The sequence below is a fragment of the Juglans regia genome, chromosome 2, assembly GCF_001411555.2.
Source record: "Juglans regia cultivar Chandler chromosome 2, Walnut 2.0, whole genome shotgun sequence".
NCBI classification, from domain to species: Eukaryota; Viridiplantae; Streptophyta; class Magnoliopsida; order Fagales; family Juglandaceae; genus Juglans; species Juglans regia.
The window spans coordinates 7,634,678-7,661,687 of NC_049902.1; the positions used below are offsets into that span (position 1 = coordinate 7,634,678).

Genomic DNA, 27,010 nt, shown 5'->3' on the forward strand with positions numbered 1-27,010 from the left:
TAAATCTAAATAATTAGAAAAAAAAAAACGTTAGCAAAGAAGATAATTAGGGGATAATGGTTTTGTTTTTAGCATCACTCATTAAAAATCAACTTATTAATTCATATATCTTTTGGGGTGAGCAGAGATGACTAGATCCATCCTTGGTGTGGCCAACACTCACCTAATAGTCATCATCATTCAATTTTCTAATTAATATTTAAATATATATATATATATTTAAAATCTCCTAAATTCATTTTTAATTATTTTATTATTTTTCATTCTTATTTGACATAGAGACATGGATTTTCATGCCGCTTGAGTGACTAACATTATAATTTTAGCACGAGATCTGTCCCAATAAGAACAAAAAGTATTTTTTTTTCATTCATTTTTTTTATATTCTTAAACATTTTTTTTTTTAAAATTCAAAACATTACTAAAAAATACTTCCTTAATCATTAAATAAAAAAAAATTATTTATCGAAACCCAACAGTCGGTGACTAGCATTTTTTATACTTTTATGAGTCACAATTTGCTTGCTTGCTTGCAAGGGCTTCTGTAGAAATAGTGCCTGTACCTAAATATATTTTTTATTACAAATTTTATTTTCTTAAAAGAAAGAAAAGAAAAAGAAAGTAATTGCAATGAGTTATAGAGCATAATATTGTATCCTATTTTCATTCTACTATATTGATATTAATGCAATACAATCTATTTTTATTTTTACTTTTATTTTTTTAAAGAAAAAAAACCATAAGAGCTTATAGACTCTGGAGATTTTGTTCAACTCACTTCTATTATTTAAAAAAAAAAAAATCGTCCAAAAGGGTTAAAAAAAATGACATTTTGAACTGTGAGAATTCATGAACTATGGCATTGATACAGTTTTAGTTAAGAAATAGGTATTAAAAACCAAACACCTACTATTCTGGAGCTCATGAACTTTATGAGCACTTAAGATATATCTGGAGATTACATCTCACACACAACATGCAAACAAGGGATCGAAATGGATCCTTTGCATGAATCATTATACTCAAAAATTGATACATAACTAATATAATATTCTCGACTGCTTAAGCACTAACAGTCTGAGATAGAAACAGAGACTACAGGGCTTTTTGACACTTTTGGCTACTAAGCCCACGTGCTCAGGAACATATATATCTATATCTCTTCCTGAATCATATGCCAGAAAAGTGAAAAAAACAAAAGGGTCTGTGCAGTGTCTGCAGCATGCTCCATTGGCATGCTGTGGAGATAATATTGTAATGTTCAGTAAACTTAGCACCCCATGCATGTAGGAGACTCTACTGGACTTCAGAACTACCCAAACATTGATGCTCCGGTAATGATGTCATGGATACAAATTGCACTTACAGCACAACATGTCGCATAACCTCTTCTTCGATTCCCTACTAGATGTGGCGGCTTTATAGCAGGCATCGTCATCCGTAGTAAAATTGACAAGTTTTACTTTCTATAGGTTCTTGCACAGAGCAATCTATAAAAATACTCGAGTTTGGTACCCTTGACAGCTTCACAGTGTCTGTCAGAAGTATCAGCCCTGCACAGAAAGATTAAGCATGCATCTAAGAAAAGCAAGAACAATATTCATGTTCTTATTGAAGTCAGAGAGTGCTAGGATATGAATTAGAGCACCTAACATAAATGCAAAGGATAGATCCATGGGCAAGGGAACTGTGCAAATACAATGTCGGTTATGCTACTTTGACATTGAGAAGAATGGGAAATTTAGATGGTAACTTTAGAGTGAAAAAACACACCTGAATAACTTCTTCTACACACAGATCCTCAATCCTTTTGATAACACAATCTCTATGCTTCATGGAGATGCCCGACAGCAGCAAATGATTTCCTCTTTTCTTTTTGGACCTTGATCACAAAACAAGATTGTCTCTTTTAAACCATAAGACTATTCCCTATGAGGCTGACAAGGAAGATTGCAAATATAAACATCAATACCTGTGCCTCTAACTCAGAAATTCTCTGTAAAGATGCCTGTTCAATGTAGGCACGACGCTTGCACTCTTCTTCAAGCAAACCTGTAATTTGGTACCTTAGCTCGGCCATTTCTTGTGCTAGGTCCTCTGCTTCTTCTTTTGCTTTCAACTTTTCCTCTCTCAATTCTTCCTAGAAACCATTACCGGATACAATCAAGTCATGTAACCTTGAAGTCCAGAAAGGACAAAAACCTAGCGCACTGATCCCACTTGAAACATACTGCAATTAGTCATTTAGATCATATCAAAGGCAATGCTTCCACATATGGTCATACCTTAAGTTGCTTCACAAGACATTCATATTCTTGAATCTGTCTTGATATATTCTCCATCTTCGTTCTTGAATCGGCATCAACTCTGCACTCCTTTGCCAACTGTGAAAGGAGTGGACCCAAGACTTCTCCACAAGTGCTTCAAGTATTATCCAATTATTAGTAAGGATGTCAAAACATGAATTTTGACAGAAAACAAAGTGACAGATATAAATTTATGCAATAATTTAATAAGCTGTTAGGACTTTGAAAACAAAACTTACTGCATCAATTTCTTCTCAAGACAACCATAACAACAATTTCTTAAAATAACTTTTTTTAGCAACCTTATAAGACACTTATTGTATCCAAAAAACTTCAAAAGAGGACCATGTTTAAGGCCTAAATAGTAGTGCAAGGTAGCCATATGAATCAAAATTGATGATTTATAATCTATTGAAGAAGAAATTTCTTTCATCTTCTAAGATCATCCCTCTAAGATTGTGCCTTTTGCAAGTTAAAAACATATAATTTCAAACATCCATCCCCCACCCACCCAAAAAATCATAATATCATTTTTCGTTGTCATTTCAAATTTCCCCTAAAATATAAACAGTGACAGTTTTCATGAAACACTATAATTTCAGGTGCGATAAATTTTTCCCCTAAAATACAAGCAGTGACAGTTTTCATGAAACACGTTATAATTTAAGGTACATGATATTCAACCAGTTACCAAGAAACAACCACCCAGATTTGTAGTAAACCACCAATAAAATGACTCACCAAGAAAGACCTCAAGATCCAAGACAGAACCCAAGTGGTGGTAGCCACTAACCAATCAAAATATAACTAATTATTATTCTAATGCTACAAAATATGATGACTTGATAAGTGAAGAGAAGGAATCAGATAGATAACAGTGAACAAGAATTTATGGCTAGAGACTATTGATAGATGGTTAGCAAAAGTCCATGTGGCAGGTCTAAAAAGTGGACTGGAAAAAAGAGGTTCTTCCCTCACATTACAATGTTTCTGGACATAAATCACACACAAATTAATGCATAATTATACAGTGTAATGTACCCGAATTCTTTTAATATACTAAGCTTATCCTCTGGCTTGCTCAAGCAGGTCTGAGACTTCTGGTGGGATCTGTCCTTGTTTTGCAGCCATTCTTCAATCCCTTGACAAAATAGTCTAGCATTCTTTTCAGACATATCAAGTTTCTCTTTCAGTTCCTTATTTTCCTCATCCAGAGATTCAATAATTTTCTGTGCATCCTGAAACTGAGCCTCAAGCTCTTGAATCATCCCATTCATCCTAGCTCTTTCTTCAGTAGTTTCCTCCTGGATTTTATTAGCCTCAAAGCAACTCTGTTCCAAGGCCATGATATCAAGTTTCATGCTTTCTATTTCACATTGAGACTCTAATGCCATGGCTGCGATGGATTCCTCTAATTTCTCTACACACGAAGCTGAATTTTGTAACTCTGCTTCTTTTCTATCTAGTTCCTGCAGCAAGAGCAAGCGCTCTGAATCAGACCTCTTTAGCTCCTCCCTTGACCTGTCAACTTTGTCATGTAAATCTTCAATGTCTGCTAATTTCAGCTCAATGCTGTGTACATGCTCTATCAGGCAGTTCACCTCCGTGTTCCTCACATTTAGTTGATCCTGCAGGTAATCTGTGATGAAGCATTGAGTTAAAGAGCACCTTCCATCAATGTGCATATGCTGTTACATTTTCATTGACAAATACCATATGTCTTAAGTAACCCATTGGATGGATGAAAAATATTTAAAGAAAAGTTTTTAACTCTACGAATTATATATTATAAAAATATCCAACGGTTGAACACAACTGATCTTGTTGGTGAAACCAACATATAATGAACTGCTTTCCTCTAAACTATGCACAAATTCTACATGAACTATATAGAGAAGAGAGGGCATTAAGCCCCAAGATATGATTTTTCAGGATCACTGATCAGGGAATAAAACTCAAGAGTTGAACATAACACACAAATATTTATCCTTGCATACGGTTATCCTAAATCACCATGGCCATGTAAGAGTTTCCTCAGGGTTATGTAAGGACAAAGAACTACAAAACACAGAGACGCAACAGATATGTTGCCCAAACAATGATATAAAATTTGAGTTTCCACAACCATAGAACCATAGAGCAAGTGAACGTATTCCAAAACAAAAAAAATTCTTTCACATAAAAAAGTTAGCGCATCTTAATATTCTTTTGATCATAATGGCATGAAACACATTCCTTAAATAATAAAATGAAAATTGTACAATCAGTTAAAATGATGGACAACCTAAGAAAACATGTATGCATAGATACAAGAATAACTACCTATTTCTTGAGAGCAGTTCAATAGCTCTTTTTCCAACTTTTGAATGAGTTTCTTGTCTTCTGAACGAGCCTCTGACAATGATTTCACATGTTGTTCTAGTCTCTGCATGAAACAAAAGTCTTCATTTGCTATGATGAGATTAAACACTTGGTGTGTTTTGGGACAGTGGACAAGATTTATTGCCATGAGCCCATTTAAAAAAAAAAAAAAACCTATAAAAAAAAAGTCTTCATTGATATTCTGCCAGAATATATTCTTCTTGTTAAACATAAACTTCTTTATTGAGCGAAAAAGAGGAATGGAACAAATGGTTAAAACCATATTTTGTTTCTTTTTTATGTCCTTTTATTCGTTTTACCTTTTTTGCCCAATTTTTGACCTTCTGCTTCAAATGAGGGGTTTTCATCATGTTATTTTGAAAAGTATCAGAAGACAATTTGTGCACAAATTGGAGTATAGGTATGTCCGACTTGGACACTCTTTGTCCAGCAGATGACTTGCAAATACATAGTATCAAGTACAACAATACGGTTTATAATATTTACTGGGTAGATTCTTCAATCTACTTTTACATGCCATAACCCGAAAAATGCAATTAGAAGATTGGTATGCAAGAGGCTATGAGAGGTTCAACCATAACCACCCATGCAGTGTTTAATCTTGACTAGTTCCTCTATTAGAGGACAATGTGAAAAACAATGAACTGAAAATCAACAGAAAAATAAACACATCAAGAGGCCATGGAAATGGAAAAATAAGGATTTCCATGATTCATCCAAAGGAGAAAAATCAATGACTTCAGCTTATAATAATAATAATAATAATAATTTTCTTTTATAAGTAATAATAATAATAATAATAATAATAATAATAAATGTCCGGGCGATGCCATTTTTATTTTATCCCCACAAGTTTACTTCTCAAAAAAAAAAAAAAATCCTGTTTCATAACCTAATGGAATTGAAAGAAAACCGTATAGCATCCAAACATTACCCGAATCAGTTCAAAGCTTTCAGATTGTGAATCTTTCAGCATGTTCTTTTCTTTCTTTAACTGCATGCAAATAGAGAAGTATATAGATAGATCAATAAGAGGATGAACAAAAATCAATTAGAATGAAAATTGAAATTTATAAATATTAAAAAAAATTCAATTACTAACAAATAGGCAGCGGCTCATAAATATTACTAAACCAAAGTCTTCTGAAAAAGGACAAGTGGCCACTTCTTTTTCTTCTCTTTCTTTTTTCAGCTCTCAATCATTAATACTAAACTCAGAAATGATTGTAGGAAAATGGAAATGAATGGCTCATACGATAATGTTTACAACCTCAAAATGTTCCTTGCAAATTGTTCTTTGCTAGAGTGGGGTTAACTTGGGCAATGCCAAGAAGGGTGGTTGAGTGTCTAGCAAATTGGAGAGGCCTACATGGTAACTCACAAATCGTAGTAATTTGAAAGATGGTTCAGATTTGTCTATGGTGGTGCCTTTAGAGAGAGAGGAATGAAAGAAGTTTTAGAGGTTGCAATCTGTCAATGGATGAGCTTAGAATGTTTTTCTTTAATATTTTATTTCATTTGATCGATTGTGATAGATTTTAACAGCCTAAATATTCATGACTTCCTTGTATTTCTAGACAATCATGCATAGGTGTTACTCTTGTATATTTCCCATGTACTTAGACTATGCATATTTCTCTCATCAATAAAGTTCTTACTTACTGATAAGAAAAATCGTTGATGGTGATTTTGATATACAAGCAAATATAAATTAATGACAAGAACTCGACTTAAAAACTATATGCTTGCTATGCTTGCTATACTCTCAGACAATCTTAAAGCCACAAATTGCAACTCCTCTAACATCTTTAGGATTATATTTAAAAGTAGATACAATAGGCACAAAACATACCTCTCTACATCTAGTCTCAATCTGAAAGAGTTCCTCGATGTCAGAAAAGTTTTCAGTTTCCGTCTTTGTCTGGTGTGACATATGTGCAAGAAAAATATACACAGATGTGCAAAACAAATAAATACCTGTATCATTTCTTAAAAGATTAAAGTCCATCCCTAAAAATAAGAAGAGCAATACATAGCATCATCTATAATAAAAAAATGATGAACTTAGATGATGCAACATAAAGATAATATGCAGCGTAATTGTTTAACCTTTCAATGAAAAAAAACACAAAAAACACCAAAAAAAAAAAAAAAGAAGATAAACGAGCAAAAATAAATGTGTGAAGTTGATTGTATTTGTCATCCTAAGTGCACAAGAATCACAGTCCATTCACCTTTCCGCAAAATGGGGACAGCATTGATAATGAACATTCATTTAAAAAAAAAAAAAATTGAGCGAAAGAAAAGAAAATTTACAAATTGAAAAAAAAAATTCCTTCCACGCAATGACATGAGATAAAATCCCCCCTCCCTCCTCCCAAAAAAAAGAAGTGTGGAAATATTTTCCCAATTTTATCTAAATAAAGGGAAAATTGTATGAATTTCACTTTAAGTACTCCTCAAATTTGAGTTTAGGTTCCCACTAATATGTATGATAGCTCCCAAAGAGAAAGTAATAATATTCACTGAATCCCAAAGAAAATGAATAAATATATTCACGCCAATAGGTTTACATCTCTCTGGAAACCATATCAGAAAGAAGAGAGAATAAATAGAAAATAAAATAAAATAAAACATGGTATGATTTATTTGATACTAAAATGCAACCCTTCAATATGAGTGAAAGAAAACCGAACCCTATTCATCAATGATCAAGCTATACATTCAATTCCAACATAAATTAACAAAGCAAAATAAATCGGCACAACCACCGAAATTTTCGGAAAGCGTTTATACCTCGGAAATATGAATCAGAGTCCGAAAGATTCAAACTTTCAGGGCTGAGAGATTTGGGTTTGTGATTCTGAACGGGAAATTTTGAAACGATGGTAGAATTTGGATTTTGGTTGTGGCCAGCTTAAAAGCGTAATTTGAATGAGAGCGGTCTAGCTCAAAAAAAAAAAAAAGAACAGTTCGAGTTGCCAACTCATACGGGTCGGGTCAATAACAAGTGGATGGATACTATCTTACCCGCTGTCGCTGAGTAAAAACTTTTTGAGTAATTACTATTTTGTTAAGATGAGTCATGGCTGAAAAATCAGGTACTCGGCCGCTCCTTCAGTTTTAATTCTTATTTTGACTTTCTCAAAATTTTGAGTGCCAAGTTTTTCTTCGCCGCCAACTCAGCATCGTTATTACCTACGAGATAAGTCCAAAAACTTGATTTTATTAAATAAGGAAGCGAAGACCTTTCTATTACATTGGTAAAGCAACAAGCAAGAGATTCGCACAAAGGTATTCGGGATAGTTTTAATAATATAAGAAAATTTTAACTTTTAATTATTCCATTCATATAAATTTTTATATTGAAATAGTTATTTTTTTATTATATAATAATAAAATAATATAAGATAAATTTAATTTTAATTATTCACATTAAATTTTCACATTATATTATATATTTATTCATTATATGATAATGAATAACTACTAATTTTAAAAATATTTAATTTTTTAATTATTAATATATTTAATTTTATCATATTTTACTATTCTATTTATTATATGTTAATTAAGAATCATGTTCTTATTAAATTAATATATCACTAAGTCAAATTAATATATTAATTGTGATAATATATGTGATAGAAAGAAAGTGAGAGAAATAATTAATAAAATATGTATTTGATGTATGTACAGTAACTTTCAAATTTAAAAAAAAAATTTAAAGTTACTGTAGCTAAATTCTAAATATTTGGAATTTGACTAATCCAATGTGAGCATATTTTACTCTTTAATAATTAAATACTCATTAGATTTAACTTTTAGCTAATTCAATGAGAGTGCTTTAAAGTCGAATGCATAAATAAAATGCGACATAATTTTCAAAAACATCTTGGAAGGAGGTATGAGGTGCTATATCAAGAACATTGAACAAAAGGGAAGCCAGTCCTTAACCAAGGTAAGTTCATCTTCCAAAATCCATTATTGGATGTAGGGGTGTAACCGGTCCGGTCCGATCCAGTTTTGGATAAAATCTAGGACCGAACCGGTATGTATCGGTTTTGTATTTTTCAAAACCGATTACGCACTGGTTACCCTCCTAAACCGGTACTTTCGGTTTTATCAGTTTCCGGTCAGGTCCGGTCCGGTTTTCCGATTTTTTTAAAATGTAAATTTCACAATTTGTTATTAAAAATTTGTTTATAAAAAAAAAAGTGATTTTAAAAATACTGTTTTATACTTTTATTAATATATTAGACTATATAATAGTATTAATATTAGACTATTGGTAAAGTTATAAGTTATATATTAGTATTAGTTATAAATTTTTAGTGATTTAGTATTAACATTTTATGTAATAATTAATAAATTATAATAAGAAATTATTTCATATATGAATATATATATTATATATAAAATTTCACATAAAAATTTATAATTATACATTATATATAAAACTTATATATATTACTATTTAATATATAAAAAATATTTTATATAAAACTTATATATAAAAATATTATTTTTTATTTTTTTTAATCAACCGGTCCGGTCCAGTTCGGTCCGGGTCAAAAAATCTCAGAACCGGCCGGTTTTTATATTTTAAAAATCGGTTCTGGACCGGACCGGTTCAAAACCGATAAAACCGGTTCGGTTCGGTCCGGTCCGGACCGATTTTCCGATTTGAGTTTACACTCCTAATTGAATGCTAGTTTTATAGCTTTTGGAGCTTTCTATTTGCCTTCCCCTTTTGACGTATAGCTCACACATCTTTTGCCTCATGCCATCATTTGATGTTACCTATGAATATCAAAATGGTGTTAATTTATTTTTTTAATAGGTGGAGTTCAAGGTCGTCTACTTGATAAAAAGATTAATTTAATATAGTTTTAGGAAACAATATGATATAAATCGTTTTTGAGTTGTTTATTAGGTTGTATTTAGATATTAAACTGAGTTAAGTTGAGATGATAAAATATTGTTAGAATGTTATTTTTTAATATTATTATTATTTTAAAATTTGAAAAAATTGTAATGATGAGTTGAGATAAATTTGGTAACCAAACGTACCCTAAGTCAAACGTTTTTGTACTTTGAAAATCCTACTTCAATAGGTGTTAACTTTCATGCTAATTTCCGCCTCGTTTGTTTTCACAATTATTTTCATCTCATCTAATCATTATAACTTTTTCAAATTTCGACGCAAAATAAAATAAACAATTCAACTTTTTTAAATTTCAAAATAAAAATAATATTAAAAAAATATATTCTAATAATATTTTATTCAACTTTCAACTTTTATCTTAACTTATCTCGTTATATCTCATCTCATCAGAGAAAACAAACGAGACTAAATGTGCTTGAGGAGCTGCTCTTTTTAAGCTTTCAAGATCTAGGACAAGACAATATTTTCAAAAAGATCTTATGAAATAGGATGGGAAATTGCAGGCAAATCTGTCAAATTATATATATATATATATATATATATATATATATATATAACAACTCTTTTAAGTGAAAATTCTTAAACCATGTTCTACCAAGTAAGAAATGATGAAACTACTAAACTGAATGTTTTGCCATATAATTAGTTTTATTGTCTTTTCTTTTTTAGCAAGAGGACGAGACACCAATTAAAGGCTTTGATGATAATTGATTTATCAATTAATCTAATGATTCCAATTTCAACATAATAGAGACCAATGGGGTGGTGTTTTTGGTTCCTAAATGGGAATTTTACATGGAATCCTGAGAACCATGATGGTTGTTTGCATTTTCTGACATGGAAGCCATCCAGAAAAGAAATCACACCATTTCTGTACATTAAATTGTACGGTACATATGTTGCAATATTTAAATATACTACAGGAGTACCCACTAAACATTATGCATTTTTGTTCTAACAATATGTGAAGCCAGCTTTTCTCAAAGCTCTGTTAAGTAAGCAAAAGGAGAATGTACAAAAAGCTTTGAAAAATGATCAGGATAACTGGTAAATAAGGTGTTTATGCTGCAGTTATCAGTTGAGGACCTCCGGCTCCAGTTGCAGTTCCAGCTTCCACCTGTTTCTTCACCATGGCGGCATGCTTCTGACCGGCCAGGTGAGAATTGAACACTTTCTGGCTGTTACACACCACATTGCATATGCTGCACGTTCTAACAGCTCCAGCTGCTGCTCCACCTTGCAGAATCTTTAGTTTCTTCATCTCCAGCTCTTCTGGTGCCAGTGACCGTGCTACCTTCTTCCTCGAATTTGGTACAACGCTATTGCCTTTACTGGCCTCTGGGTTTTCCATTGGTCCAATCACTGGATTTGTTGAGGCTGGTGTAGCATTTGAGGTAAGGGCAGTAGTATCATTATTTGATTTTGACAGTTTCTCCAAGTTCTTCTGGTGTTTCTTTCCTAGTATGTGTTTGGTGTAGATATCAGTGCTGTTACAATTAATTTTGCAGACTTCACACCAAGCAGATTGAACGACCTTGTTTTTCTTTAGAGTATTTTTCCAAATGCTGCCATCTTGAGCCCTGATTGCAGCAATATATGGGCCAACGCCATTGAGAGATATTAAGCGAGCCTGCATTGTGACCAAAATAGAATCATATAGAAAAATATAACAATTGTGATGCCTTGAAAGTTCTGCTTTTTATTTCTTATTTCCAATAGTTCTTGCATTAGTAGTCATACGCCATATTTTAGTATGTAGTGGCTAAACCACCCCAATGTGCTTCTAATATAACTAAACAGTACATTAATTTTAGAGTAACATGATTAGTTATTAACCAAATACTATATCTCTCTTTCTCTAAGCAACAAAATACTGTTATCAACGGAATCAGAGAGAAACCGTGCATATAACGAAATGTACACCACACTGCATATCCCGAACCGAACCAAAGAGAAGAGAAGTTCAACTTTTGTGGCAAGCCCGTGAACACACAAATAGCGAAAGTAGAAGGTGCAGCATAAGAAGTGGAAAAATAGGATAATAGAGGAATAAGTGTGAGAGGTGGTAATGAAATGCAATCCAGGAATAAACATATCCATCCAATTAGGTATGCATGTCTTTTATTAGACAAAATAGAACTCTCACAAGTACAGTAGTACTTGTTAGAGTACTTGGAGAAACCATAAAGATATATGAAAGTTTGACGATACGCTTTGTTGAATGACTAGAAACAATTACAACAACAATTCAAGGCCAAGAAGGAAGCAACTCAAAGAGATTCTATGCGGTATAAATGAATGTCTTTTCCTTTCTGTAGCTAAAATAACAAAAACTAAACTAGGCTGTCCAAATGGACACGCTTATTCTTCATTTTGACAAGATGCAGACCATCTGCAATTACTTCTTATATAACTCAGTTCTGCAAATCAATGGAGGACAAATCAAAAGCATTAAAGTGAAACTCCAATAATAGTTATAACATGTTAATGTTTAGAGGACCAGCATAAAAGATAACTCAGCGGAACTAAGATGACTCATTATTTGCATATAACATGACAACAACAGATTGTATATATTGTTAATCTACACCATTGATAAAATCACTGACAATACTTGCACAGTCCATGGTAGCTGCAATCAAAATCAAGAGAAGAAATGGTTGGTGGAAGAAGTAACTTCCAAAAGAAGGCTTGAAGAAATTTCATGAATACATGAAGTTAATCTCATAGATCAACAAAAGAAAATTAACTCCAATAATTTATGCAAGCCGTGAAGGAATATTTATTTCCATGAAAGATAAGCAGTGGTTGGTGGAAGACATGAAAGAATCTTCTAAAGCAAAGTAAGTGCTAAACAGTGTACATAAGTGAATCCTGCAAAAAGCTAGTTAACAGCTTAATTTACCTGAGAAGCATGTTTTTTCCCAGCCAGATGTTTATTGAAAACTTCTTGGCTATTGCAAGCAATATTGCATATTGAGCAAATCCTGACAGAATCAACTGCTGCCCCACCTGCCAAAAGCTTCCGTTTCTTTGTCTCCAACTCCTTACCATCAACCAAACCTGAAGCCCCAAATATTGTCTGTCCATCTATACTGGGCACCTGGCTTGGTATGTCACTCATTGTAACAGAGCTTCCTGGTAACATCGTAGAAGTAGAATTATTTTGTACTTGCAAATTCCTATTATGTCTCTTTCCCAGTATGTGTTTCTCGTAAGCCTCTTTGCCACTACAATCAATTTTGCAGAGCTCACACCTATTGGACTGAACAACATCAGTTTGCTTTGGTATTATCCCTGTGGCATCTTTTGCCAAAGTTTGATTTGCCAAATGGTTGCTCCATAAAGAACTTGAACTAGTGGGCACAATAGAATTCTCGCACAAAGAATTGATAGCCTGCAAATCAAACTATATGGGTTTAAGAAACAGTGTACATCAAACTATTCAGAGTGCACATATGAGAATTTATGGCTCGTACAATGTTCAGTTAGATAAGAACGGTCCTGCTAACACTACTCAGATGTGTATGATCATAAACATGCATTTACATACGTATAATGGAATATTTCTCTGTAAATGTTGAGAAGATTTCTTCTGCATTCTTCTAGACTAGTTTTTTTTTTTTTTTTTTTTTTTTATAAGTAAGAAAACTATATTACTCAAAGAATAGGCCTAGCCCAGTATGTACAATAGGGAGCCCTGGCTAAGAGGGCACAAGAGAGACAAGAAAATCATGAAGGGCCATGCCATTGAAATCAACAGTAATGGCCCAAGTACAAAGAGTGCTATAAAATGATGCTAATAGTTCCTCTAACGATCTCTCCTTGTCTTCAAACGTCCGCGCATTACGTTCTTGCCACAGGCATTACATGATACACATTGGAATCATCTACCAAACCGCTTTACTCTACTCTACTAAGTACCTCATACCATAAAGCCCTTGCAATCTCACAATGCAATAGAAGATGATCTACCGACTCACCCCCACCCCTACACATACAACATCAATCTATTATGATAACCCTCCGCTTCCTCAAATTGTCAATAGTGAGTATTTTGCCCAAAGATGCTGTCCACACGAAGAAAGCAGCTTTGGGGGGCGCCTTGTGCCTCCAAAGCCTTCTCCACGGAAACTGAGTGTTGGGCTCTTGGGTAAGAGCTTTATAAAATGAACGAACCGAAAATGCACATTTCCCAGGTAACCACCACAAACCATCTTCTTGTTGATTGCTTGGCTTCACAGAATACAAAAGGCTATAAAAATCATCAAAATTGTCCATCTCCCAATCCTGTGCTGCCCTACTAAAGCTAATATTCCAATGAATTTGCCCACACAATCTCTCCATAACCTCCACCACTGAAGCCTCTTTGACACCAGAAATTTGGAATAATGGAGGAAAACAATAGTGGAGGAAAACAATCTTGTAAAGCATTATCGCCATACCATATATCTTTCCAGACTTTAATCCTGGAGCCGTCACCCAACTGAATACAGGTGTGTCGAAGGAAAACCCCCCAACCTTTTCTAATATGTTTCCACAAGCCCACTCCATAAGATCCTCTGAATTCTTTAGTGCTCCAACCCCCCATGAGTCTCTATATTTGCACCCAATCACCTCTCTCCACAAGGCATCCGGTTCTATACTATATCTCCACAACCATTTGCCAAATAACGCCCGATTGAAGGTCCTCACATTTCTAATACCCAAGCCACCGTTGGATATAGGGCGACATATTGTTTCCCACTTAACTAGGTGAAATTTGAACTCCTCTCCAAACCTCCCCACAAAAAATTGCGTTGGAGTTTCTCAATTCTGTACGCCACACTTGCAAGTATAGGAAATAGTGAAAGGAAATAGGTTGGTAAGTTTGAAAGTGTACTCTTTATCAGTGTGAGCCTACCACCTTTCGACAAATACATTATCTTCCAACTTGATAATCTCTTCTCTATCTTCTCAATCATTGACTCTCATAAAGAGGGTGTCTGTGCTCCTGCCCCCAACGGAAGTCCCAAATACATCAATGGGAGAGAGGCTAACTTACAACCCAACGTACTAGCCAATTGTTGTACATTTGGCACCACTCCAATTGGCACCAATTCAAGTTTGTCAAAATTCACTTTTAACCCGAAAACTGCTTCGAAGCACAACAACACCGCCTCCAACACACGCACCTGACTTTGATTTGGCTAGCAAAACACAAGAGTATCATCTACAAACAATAAGTAAGATATGTTAATGATCCCCCTATCCGAGGTTCCAACCGAGAATCCCTCCACAAAGCCATTATTCACCAAGGCCGAAATCATCCTGCCTAACCCTTCCATCACAACAACAAATAACAAATGCAACAACGGATCACCTTGTCTCAGGCCTCGCAAACTATGGAAAAAACCCGTTGGGCTGCCATTTATCAATACAGAGAATTTCGCCGTTGAAATACACCAACGGATCCACGTGTTCCACCTCTCTCCAAACCCACATCTCCCAAGAAGGTAGAGAATAAAATCTCAATTGACATGATCGTACGCCTTCTCTATATCTAGCTTGCAAATGATCTCTGTTGTGCCTGCCCTCATTCTGCTATCTAGGCATTCATTAGCAATAAGTATCGCATCTAGGATTTGCCTATCTTTTACAAAAGCGTTTTGGGGCTTGGTGATAATCTTCCCCACCACCTCACTTAGCCAGTTTGCTAACACTTTGGAAATGATCTTGTAAACTCCACTCACCAGGCTAATGGGGTGGAACTCCTTTACCTTGTTTGCCCCCACCTTCTTTGGGATCAACGCAAGGAATGTGGTATTTAGGCTTCTCTCGAATTTTCCAGCTACGAAGAGTTCTTAAAACACCTTCATAATATCTTCTTTAATAACGTCCCAACAGTCTTGGAAGAAACCCATAGAGAACCCATCCGGCCCTGGAGCTTTGTCCTTAGCCATTTTCCTCATTACTTCAACAACCTCCTCTTCCTCAAAAGCCCTCTCCAATTGAGACACATCACTCGATCCATTGGAGTCAAATGCCAGGGCATCAAGAGACGGTCGCCAACTGACGGGTTCAGTTAGGAGTTGCTCATAGAAGCCAACTACATGGTCACGAATAACCTATTCTTCTCTACACTCCACACCTTCAATTTTCAGCATCTCTATGTTGTTGTTTCTCCTGTGGGAATTTGCTACTTGATGGAAAAACTTCGTGCTTCGGTCTCCTTCTCTGAGCCACAATGCTCTTGACTTTTGCCTCCAGGAAGTCTCTTCAGATAAGATAATTCTCTCTAGCTCCGCATCCAACAAAGTCATCCGAGCTACTTCATCGGAGGTAAGGGATCCGGTCTCTTGGAGCCTCTCAAGTTCCTGAATCTCCCTCAATTTTCCTTTCTTGTTTTCCCCTAGATCACCAAAAGATTGCATGTTCCACAACTTCAAATCTCTTTTCAACATTATCAATTTACCAGCCAGGATGAAACTAGGGGTACCCTGAAACTGATACGAGAACCAGCACTGCCTTACTCTTTCAACAAAACCGTCAGATTTTTTTTTTTTTTTGATAAGTAATAAGTTATTTCATTGATAAAAAAGTAGGCATAGCCCAGGTACATTAGAAGTATACATGTGAATATACCTATTTAAGAACTAGGAACAGTTACAAAGAAATCATAAAACTGCGACCATTCCAATCAAGAGTAATGGCCCACAAAAACAAAGTGTTCTAGAAAAAACTCCTAAACTCTTCCAAGGAGCGTTCATGATCCTCAAAGAGTCTCTCGTTTCTTTCATTCCAAATACACCAGAAAATACATATAGGGACCATCTTCCACACGGCTGCAATCTGTTGTGTCCCTATGATCCCTCTCCAGCTTGCTAAAAAATCAACCACCCTACCCGGCATCACCCATGCTATACCCATTCTACTGAGAAAATAAGTCCAATTATCTTGAGCAAACTTAGTGTAAAAGTATATGGTCCACCGTTTCACCACTATTTCTGCACAAACAGCACCAGTCCATAATAATAAGGCCACGTCTTCTAAGATTATCAATGGTCATAATCTTCCCTAGAGCTGCCGTCCAGACAAAAAATGCAGCCTTTGTAGGTGCTTTAGTCCTCCATATATTCTTCTAAGGGAAGTTGTGCCTTTGATGCATAGTAATAGTCATAAAAAGAGCATACCGAAAATTTCCTTTTTCTAGAATGTCGCCATTCCATCATGTCTTCCATTGTGGCAGCAATAGAAATGTTGTATAGCATGTTCAGAAATTCCACCAGCACAATCACTTCCCAATCATGTGCATCTCGAGTTAGGCTGATGTTCCACTCCTGTGAACCTTGATTAATTACCCGCAAATCAGCCACCATAGCTTCTTTTTCCCATGCAATTCCGAAAATCATAAGAAAAGCATCCTTCAAGGCCGTGTCTCCCAACCACACATCTTGCCAGAAACTAATATCCCCCAAAAGCAGCCGAGTATTACTAGCAAAAGAGCACCAACCTTTTTGTATATACTTCTATAGCCCCACTCCATATGTCCACCTAACCTCTTTAGAACACCAACCCCCCCTTTCACTTCCATACTTCATGTCAACCACCCCTTTTAATAAAGCTCCCCTCTCATGGTTGTAATGCCACAACCATTTACCTAATAATGCCTTATTGAACGCCCTCACATTCCGAACCCCCAATCCACCATCTCTCAAAGGAGAGCATACCTTATACCACCCCTACTAAGTGAAACTTAAACTCCTCTCCTAGCCCACTCCACAAAAAATCACGTTGGAGCTTCTCTATTCTAGAAGCAATACTAACGGGCAGGGGAAATAAAGATAAGTAATATGTGGGGAGATTGGATAAGGTACTCTTAATGAGTGTGATTCTCCCCCCTTTAGAAAGATACAACCTTTTCCACCCGGCCATCCTACACTCAAATTTTTTCAGTACCACCTCCCAAATTATCTTAGCTTTGAAAGAAGCCTCCAACGGGAGTCCAAGGTACTTCAATGGCAATAAAGAAACCCCACATCCCAAAATATTTTTTAACCCTCTAATATTGCTAACATCGCCAACCACAACCATCTTCGTCTTGACAAGATTAATCTTCAAACCAGATACCACTTCAAAACAAAGTAGAATGGCCTTCAAAGATTGGATATGTCCTGCATTTGCCTCACAAAATAGCAAAGTGTCATCTGCAAACAAAAGGTGAGAAATAATGGTGGAGCCGTGGATATCTCCCACCGAGAAACCTGAAAAAAATCCTCCTTCTACTACCGCGGACAACATTCGACTTAGAGCCTCCATTACTAGGACAAATAAAAGGGGTGATAGTGGTCACCTTGTTGTAGACCCCGCAAGCTATTAAAGAAGCCCACAGGATCGCCATTAACCAAAACCGAGAAGCGAGCCGTTGACACACAATACCTGATCCACTTCCTCCATTTTTCCCCAAACCCGCATCTACTCAACATATATATTAGAAAATCCCAGTTAACATGATCATAGGCCTTTCCATATCGAGTTTGCATAAAATACCTGGAGCTCCCAACTTGATCCTACTATCCAAGCATTCATTAGCTATAAGAACCGAGTCCAAAATTTGCCTCCCTCTCACAAAGGCATTTTGGGACTTAGAGATAATCTTTTCCATGACCGTGCTCATCCTATTAGCAAGAACTTTGGCAAGTATCTTATACACGCTGCCCATAAGACTAATTGGCCTGAAATCTTGTACCTCTCTTGCACCGGCCTTTTTAGGGACTAATGCAATGAAAGTAGCATTTAAGCTTTTCTCAAATCTGACATAAGTGAAGAATTCCTGAAAAACCAGCATTACTTCCTCACGCACCACCTCCCAACAATTCTGAAAAAAAGCCATAATGAATCCATCCGGGCCTGGACTTTTATCTTTATTCATTTTCTTGATTACTTGATCTACCTCTTCCTCTTCGAATGGTCTCTCCACCCAAGCTATACTATTTTGATCAATGACCTCAAAGGCTAGTCTATCTACGACAAAACCGTCAGATTTTAACCACATGTTTTCAAATTTAAAGTACCTTCGACCTCTTCGGAGGCCACCACAGTCAAGTAAAATAGGCCAGTGATCCAAACCAATACGAGGCATGCGCTTTTGCCACACATATGAGAAATGGATTTCCCATCCTGGCGAAATTAAGAAACGGTCCAACCTAGACCAACTCTGGTTGTTAGCCCACGTGGAGAGGCCCCCGGCAAGAGGCAAATCTACCATATTCAAATCAGAGATGCATGCTGAGAATTCTACCATAGCTGGCCGTCCTCTTCTATTTCCGAAAGACTCGCTCGGAAATCTAGTAACATTAAAATCACCCCATATACACCATCGGAGGTTCCACCAGCTGTGGACTCCGGCTAATTCTTCCCACAACAATACTCTATTACTGTCTACATTTGGACCGTAGACACCTACAAATGCCCACAAAAAGTTATCTGCCACATTCTTAAAGGAGCATGCTACCGCATACCTCCCTATGAATTCCTCCACTTTCTCCACCACTCGTCTATCTCACATCACCACTATACCTCTTGACGCCCCATTGGAAGCCAAATAAACCCAATCCACGTGTGCACAACTCCATAGGCTTCTCACAATTCTTCTATTGATTAGCTTCAACTTGGTCTCTTGTAGACAAATGATGTCCGCCTTCCACTCACGAAGCAAGTTTCTTATCTGAAGACGTTTGATGGCCTCATTGAGCCCGCGGACATTCCACGACACAATTTTGGGTTTCATGGGGACAAGGCCAGCCCCTTCCCTTTCGACCTACCCCTACTGGAGCTACCCTCAGTGTTCAGCAACCACATCAACCTTTTGAGCTCCCGCTATTTTTTCGAACCAATCTTCCTATGTTGCTGGTACCCCACCTCAATGGCCATGAGTAAGGCCATGAACTGATCTTCGTACCCTTCGTACTCCAATCCCACAACTTTTTGGATTTCATTAACCTTCCTAAAAACCCAATCTGAAACTCCAATATGCATGGGGAACATAAAATTTAGCGGAACCGGTTCACCCTCCCTGTTATCCATCGAGGTACCTCGAGTCTCTTCCACCACCGTAGCATCCACCATATCTACTATGGCCTAATTGTTTTCTTCATCAGAAGACACCCCATCAACAGTGTCAGATAGTAGCCCATTTGTTTCACAGTCAGAATACGCCTTGTCTTTCTCAGTGTCTTCAGGAATATGCATAGAGGGGTTTGTCGAAGGCAGGGACACCTCCTTTCCCTTCATTGGCACTGTCTGGCCCCCGGACAACAGAGACGACCCTCCCATACATGTCGCAAAACACTTCACAGAATCAGCCACTGCCTTCCGAGTACCCCACACCTGCAAGCCATCGTCAGAGAGTACTACTATCTTCATCGGCAATTTCTGAGTGTCAGCCGGCATCTCCCTTGTGACGGCGAGTGGCGCGGCGTGCGCTGCGCACCAGACGCACCAGCAAGAGAAGCCCTCAGGCTGTCTTCGCGAGACTTCCGGTCTCTGGGCCCTGACCCATCGGCATTTTCTTTCTTTGGGCCATTGGGCTAAGACCCAGTAACTTGGCCCATCACTTTCAGCCCAGACACACATCTCCACCTAAATCCATCTCCCCTCTGCCGATGGTTACCTATTTTGGGCTGAATGGGCTGTTTGGGCTCCACAGCTAGGCCCGGCCCCTACAACTCCTTCCCCCTACAAGTATTCCATTCCATATTTCGCCCGACCACCCTACATAAATCCTCCAACTCTCTCTGCAAGTTCCTCATCTGGCCCTGCAAATCCTCTTTGCCAAAGTCAAGCTTTCGTACACCGATCGGGGCTCGAGGCACACGATTGTCAGTGGTCCAGCCCCCACCTCCTTCTCTGTTCACCTCACGCCGTGGTCTCGAACGAAGCAGAGCCTCCTTATACAAGTGCACTACCTCCAACTGGGGCCTCCAAAGGGCTCCACCGTATTGGCCACCCCTCAAACTCCCCTCCTACACACCCCCAAAGTTTCCTTCATTCTTTTCCAACCTCTCCCCTCCTTGCCTTCCGGAATGAGGACGAAGCTTCTCCTTCCCCCTTCCCTATATTCAAGCACCACTAGGTAACATCCCCTGTTATTAGAGCACTTTTGTGCTAAATAACTACGATAACCCTCTCTAATGGTGCTATAGAAATCCTGCTTAACCCCACTTGAACAAACATCCAACTTAACAAGCCATTGGGTTGTGCTCTTCTCCACCAGAAGTTCCTGCTTCCTCTTCCACCCCCTCTCTGTAATGCGAACAGAACCACCTTCCTTAACTAACGTGAATAATTTAGACTCAATCACCACTTCTCTTATGAGTCCCATCACAAACTTAACATATCATTATAAAGCAACACAAAAAATTTTCACACGTGTACGGAGAGAAAATATTTAGGAGAGAGAAAACTTTCCTGGTCCTGATGGTTTTACTCCAATCACTTCTAGACTAGTTCATTTTTGTTCTTCCAGGAAATTCATCTCTGTCTAGCTAGGAGCTGAAAAAAACACTCCTCGGATTTCAATGTACTACATCCAAGATCAGAACACGCAGCCATCTTATCACTGAACTAGCAAGACCACCTAGCGAGCCTTTCATTGTGTAGGTAAGATTGCCAATGCTTATCATCAGATTTCACTAAGAAGGATCAAAGTGAGACTTCACCATCTTGTGCAACACAACAATAGTTGGCACTCTATCATCTTTTTTTCCTTCTGTCAGCATGCACTTTTTTCTTCTTTCAGCCTTTGCAAACATCATGTTTGCCTCCCCCCTTTAGCCTCCAACATGTGATCTTCATCGCTAAGCTTCAATCACATCACCATTAAGTTAAGCCCTCCCAACTATCTAAAATCGAAATTTCACATTCTAACAGCCCTCAAAGTTTATGGTTTCCTAGGCTTCATTGACGGCAGCAACACAAAAGTTGTGCCAGGACCAGCTTACGACAAGCAGGATGTACAGCTGGCTTCAAATGGTTGAGGATGAGCCTGATTTGGAGAAGAGGTTGGACTTGATATTAACATTCATAGCATTGACCCTATATACTATAGAGCGGATGCGAGAGTTAATCTGACTATGTAGTTCTGTATTATGGAGATTCTATCTCCCACGTTATGTTGAACTTATGTGGACCTCTTAACTGAGGAAATACCTATTTATGGTTTATTAATCATTGGGATGTTTGGTCCATTCTGGCATCAAATATTTTTATCACCCTTAATTCCACTGTGATTATTACATACTACTAGTTACATATTAGGAATGCATTGCATATTAACTGTCATGAAAAGGGATATGTAGCCATGTGTTGCATGTCCTAACGCTCCAAGTCTCCGTTCCATCCCTAGCAATGACCTGGGGGCGTCACATTCATACTCTTCTAGAGTTTTCTAAAGGATATGAAAATTAAATGAAAATTTTTTATGAAAAAAAAAATGCTCTTTTTATGCAATGAAAGGAAATGAGATGTTTTCTTTTAGAAACGAAAATCTTTTAGAAATGAAATGATGCTTTATGAATCTATGCCAAGTATTAATGTTTTGAAATATATGTATGTAATGGCCTTTCCCCCTTTTTATGCATCTTTATGATAATTTTACGCATGATGAAATGGGTGTTATATCTAGTAATTATTGTCTTTATGATCCTTGAAATGAAATGGTGAAGTTTTATGCTCAATGTTATGAACTGATATTTTATAAAATGAAATGGACTGAAGAATGAAAAATAAATTATTGAAAGGAATGAATGAAAAGAAAGGAAATGAAAGAAAATGAATGTTTTGTTGTATGAAGTTACGTAAAGGCCAATGACTAAATGAATGATGATACCAATGGACTGGGCAGATTGTAATGCCAGGTAAGAAGTACTAGTGGTGCACCCAGTGTTACCCCCTGACTGAAAGGAATTCCCAACATATAGCCACAGGCGGAGTCTGGGTCCAAAACACCACCAACCGTAATATACGGGGCATAACAGTGTGTACCAACCAATGGAAAGTGATAATAGTTAAATTGGATGTTGTGAAATCATTTAACTCTGTATGAAAGAATGTAAAAGGTGTGTGAAATGTTTTTATGAAGGAGGAAAACCATTTAAGAAATAAACCCACCTTGTAATGTTTTCAAAAGAAGAAAATGATTTATGTAATGTAGGTAGATGAATGAAGAATATATGAATGAAAACCTATGTTAATATATGTTTGCAGTATGAAGTAATACTTACCAAGAACTTGTTTGAGAACACAAACCATCTAATCTCATCTCATATAAAAATTTATCATAATTTCATTCTCAAACATAACTCAAATACAAACACTTTTCAATTTCAAATTTTCAACTTTTTCATCTAATCATTACCTAATCATTAAAACTTTCTCAAACTTCCAAACAAAACACAAAAAATAATACAATTTTTTTTTTATAATTAATAAGAGATTTATTATCAAGAATAGACATAATCCAAGTACACAGGAGGTATTATTTATTACCAAAAAATAATACAACTTTTAAAAATTTAAAACAAAAATAATATTAAAAAATAATATTTTAAATTTAGAATATTTGTATTCAACTTTTTCTCTCTTTTTCTAAAACCCAATAAAACATCTTAACTTAAACTATATCACTACTATTCACAAATCATTTCATTAATATTCACAGATTTCTCATCTCATCTCATTCCCCAAACATCCCCTTAAGTATTCGACTCATTTTGTTTTTATGTGTACCACATCCGGGAACGAGATGAGAACGAAGCGTCAGGGACATGGCTCAAGGAAAATGTGGCAAAAGCCTAGGCATGTTTTATGTAACGTATGAACTTATATTTTGTTTTTTACTTATCAAAATAAAAAATGAACTTATATTTTGTAAAAAATACTTTGTAATTTAATTTAATGAATTCCACTACAAACTCTCTCTTAAATTTACAAAGTAGATTTAAAGTTTTAACTATAAAATCTTTTATATCCTGGGAAAGAAAGGAAAAGTTTTAAAAAGTTTTGTAATTCTCGTCTTATTTTCTAAAAATATTTCCTAAACTTGCACCCAAGGATGAGCATTCAAATCCACCATATGTACCAAAACAAGCACCTTAGGCCTGGTTCGATAACTTATTGCACCACCATGGGCAACCATGTTTCACTTTTTATTGCCAACCTAACCTTTTTTGCTTGACACTCTCTTATCTAAGGTACCATTATGATTTTAGTTTATGTTGATGACCAATTCATCACCACCCAGTTGATGGAATTGAGGATCAAGTATTCCAGATGAGCACCGTTTCTGAGCATAGGGCCCTTACATTACAGGTTTTCTGTTCTGAAAATTGAACTTTTCCACATCAACCTAAGTATTTGGTTAAAAACCTCACAAAACATGATATGGCCACCACTTGCAAACCCTATGCTTCCTGACTATTGCCATTATCAAACGTTCTAAAAAGGATGGAAATCCTCCTTTATCTAACCCCACTACCGATCAAAGCATTGCTGGGGCTCGTCAATACATCACTTTTACCAAGGCAAATGTCAGCTTTTGCCGCTAAAGGATATTTGCCAATTGACTTCGCAACACAAGAAGAATATTTGGGCATATAAAGGGCATTATTGATTATGGTCTTACACATCTCGTCATACTTTTTTTTTATGGCAGGGAACCACCCCACGGCAAAGCCCTTAGGACTCACCCATAGAACCTAAACCCCCGGGGTGACTAGCACAGCAACCCACCGCCATGGCCCCCCACAATTTGATCCCAAGGAGAATCAAACCTGTGACATGGGGCTCATGCACACAAGTTCACCCTTACCACTTTGGCTATCCACGGGTGGGTCATCTGGTCATACTTTTCTTGCCACTTACTTTGATGCAGATTGAGCTGGTGATTCTAATGAATGCACTCTACTAGAGTCTTTGCAGTTTGGCTTTGAAAGCTGGAGCTTCCATAAATCCATTTCACTAGTAGTTCACTGCACTTTCCTTTACTTTGAGGGGTGTAGAAAACCATTCCATAAACCCACTTCACAAACCACGATCCCACATAGAGAGACACCCAAAAACTCCATTTCTAGTCAAACCAAATACCAATACCAGTACACCACAAAAAGAATTAAATTGCGCACAAAAGAAATTTACATAAAGAGCTCAAAAACCCGAAAATCACTTGCACGCAAAAACAAAATTGCCCAAACCCCATAAAAAATAAATCCAGCCAAGAGGGAGAGTGACTTACAGCTTCATATCCAATGGGTTCGGAGACCCAATTCTGCGAACTTGCATTTGGGTCCACATAATACTGAAAATGTGCTCCATGTTCGACATGGGTTGATGGGTAAGAGCCCGGATAGGCAAACGGGTCTGTTCCAGGAGGGTGGAGGTCTGAACTGGAGGTTAGATCAGAGGGAAGCACTGGCTGAGGAAAAGATAGAAAAGGATTAGGGATGGTGGTGTGAGGCTGGTGAGAGAAGTGGGAGGCCAAGGTAGAGGAGGGTGGTGGTGGTGCCTGGTGATGCATTAAGGTTTGTGAAATTGAAGAAAAGATGGAGTTTGGCTGGTTCTGTTGCTGTGAAGTCAATCTGGCGGTATGGTCCATGGAAAAAGCATTTGATCGCAGAAAGAGACCTTTGCAGAGTCGGCGAAATGGTGAATCCTGAATGTGAAAAAATGCCAATAAATTTATAGGGTTATGCTACACAAATATTTTACAATCTCCGCATTATTTAAAAAATATATAATTTTATTTTTTTATTTTTATATTTCATATTTTATATTTTATAAAATATAAAATTAAAATAATAAAATTATATATTTTTAAATGATACAGTGAGTATTATATTATTTTATATATTTAAAATAATAAAATTATATATTTTTGTCCGCTTGAGAGTTAAAACCTTGGGTTTCGCGTGTCAAACATAAACATAGACAATTCCAAAACTTTGGGTTAACTTGTCCAGAAGCATTCTTCACAAAAAAATAAAAAAACTTGTCAAGCCGTCACCTATGTTTCGTTCTTTGTTTCAGCTGTCTTTCTCGTCTTTATTTGCATGGACATCTGTGGGTACGGATCGAGAATATCGGCGCACCTAGTGATATATATATTTGTATATACATATTATATATACTTATCAAGGTTCAAAAATTAACATTGTTGACTGTAGTTCTCTACCTATTAATATTATTGGTGATATCTCCTCTTCCTTAATTGATATTTTTTGTCTCTCGTAACCTCTCCACAAATTTTATTTCTGTTGGTCAATTAGTTGATAATAATTGTAATATCCATTTCTTCCGTTCTGGTTGTGTTGTGCATGATCAAGTGTCAGAAAAGATGATCGCAAAGGGACCTAAAGTGGGATGATTCATTCATCTTCACATTTCTCCTCCCACTATTATTCTTAGTTTACATTTACTTTCCTTCGCATGTAATGTTGTTGGTTCTGGAAATAAGATGTGGCATAGACGTCTAGGCCACCCAAACTCTGATGTACTTCGTATTTTGTTTAATTCGGATGAAACCACTATGTGTGGGACTACCAGCTCTCTTTTTTTTTTTTTAAGATTCGAAAGGTCACTTAAATATTTAAAAAAAAAAAAACATTGACAGCATTATATGTTTAGTTGTAAGATGTATTTAGGAGATATTTGAAAATTGTTTTGTTCTCATCTCATCTATCTAATTTTATTTCTTCTCATTTCTTTTTTAAATATCACTCAAACACCTATACTTTCAAACTAGGAAAAGTCTAAATGCAGGCACAGAGGGGGCCTACCGCACACGATCTCCTATGTGGACTAAAACGAACCGTTTTGGAATAAGTGATGAATCTCGTATTGCATTTGATAGATTTCCGAATTGAATAGCCAAGTGACTAAACGGTGCGTTTTTTATTTCCCCATCTTCTTCTCCATCTACTCGAGACAAACGCACGAAGCCTGTATCCTCCCCCCTTCCATCCGCTCGAGAACACCCTGTTAAGCTCCTTTGTAACACTCCCTGTAACTTACTATAATACAATGGCTCCGTAGAATAGAAGGATGCTGGAATGCACTAAGAACCGAATGCACTGCAGGTGTTTGATAAATGGAAATGAGACAATCAGAATGGTGAAAGGCTGAATTCATTCATCACTACGTTGGAACTATTCGAGGTAGTTCCTTCCTCCACTACGTACGTACTACTACAAAAAAAAGCCTTACAATACCCCTGCACAGGACCATTCCTTCCCTCAAATACCGCACTTCTAACAAATTCTCTAGCTAAGATAACGTTACCTACCCTCTAATGGTGAACGACAGGAAGCATCGTTTTGGGCTATAACCAAAACGCTGAGTC

General features: G+C 36.6%; 1 protein-coding gene across 1 annotated transcript; it reads right to left on the reverse strand.

Moving 5' to 3' along the window:
* Window positions 1-838: 838 nt before the first annotated feature.
* On the reverse strand, window positions 839-25,345 carry LOC109015164 (zinc finger RNA-binding protein-like). The gene is made up of 12 exons (XM_035687653.1): window positions 24,908-25,345; window positions 12,542-13,045; window positions 10,700-11,266; window positions 7,485-7,605; window positions 6,541-6,698; window positions 5,623-5,682; window positions 4,629-4,731; window positions 3,348-3,945; window positions 2,286-2,421; window positions 1,973-2,140; window positions 1,774-1,882; window positions 839-1,553 (listed from the first exon to the last, which is right to left on the reverse strand). The coding sequence occupies exons 1-11, from the start codon at window positions 25,265-25,267 to the stop codon at window positions 1,826-1,828; spliced, it is 2,832 nt and encodes a 943-aa protein (XP_035543546.1). The 5' UTR covers window positions 25,268-25,345; the 3' UTR covers window positions 839-1,553; window positions 1,774-1,825.
* Between the last annotated feature and the right edge of the window lie 1,665 nt (window positions 25,346-27,010).

Excerpts from the sequence above, each read along its gene's own strand:
- LOC109015164 (XM_035687653.1), bottom strand. The coding sequence starts at position 25,267 with ATGGACCATACCGCCAGATTGACTTCACAGCAACAGAACCAGCCAAAC. Across the intron at positions 13,046-24,907 it reads AACCCATTGGATATGAAGCT|TTTGATTTGCAGGCTATCAA; the intron begins GTAAGTCACTCT and ends AAACCCATATAG. Across the intron at positions 5,683-6,540 it reads TTGAGACTAGATGTAGAGAG|TTAAAGAAAGAAAAGAACAT; the intron begins GTATGTTTTGTG and ends ATTTGCATGCAG.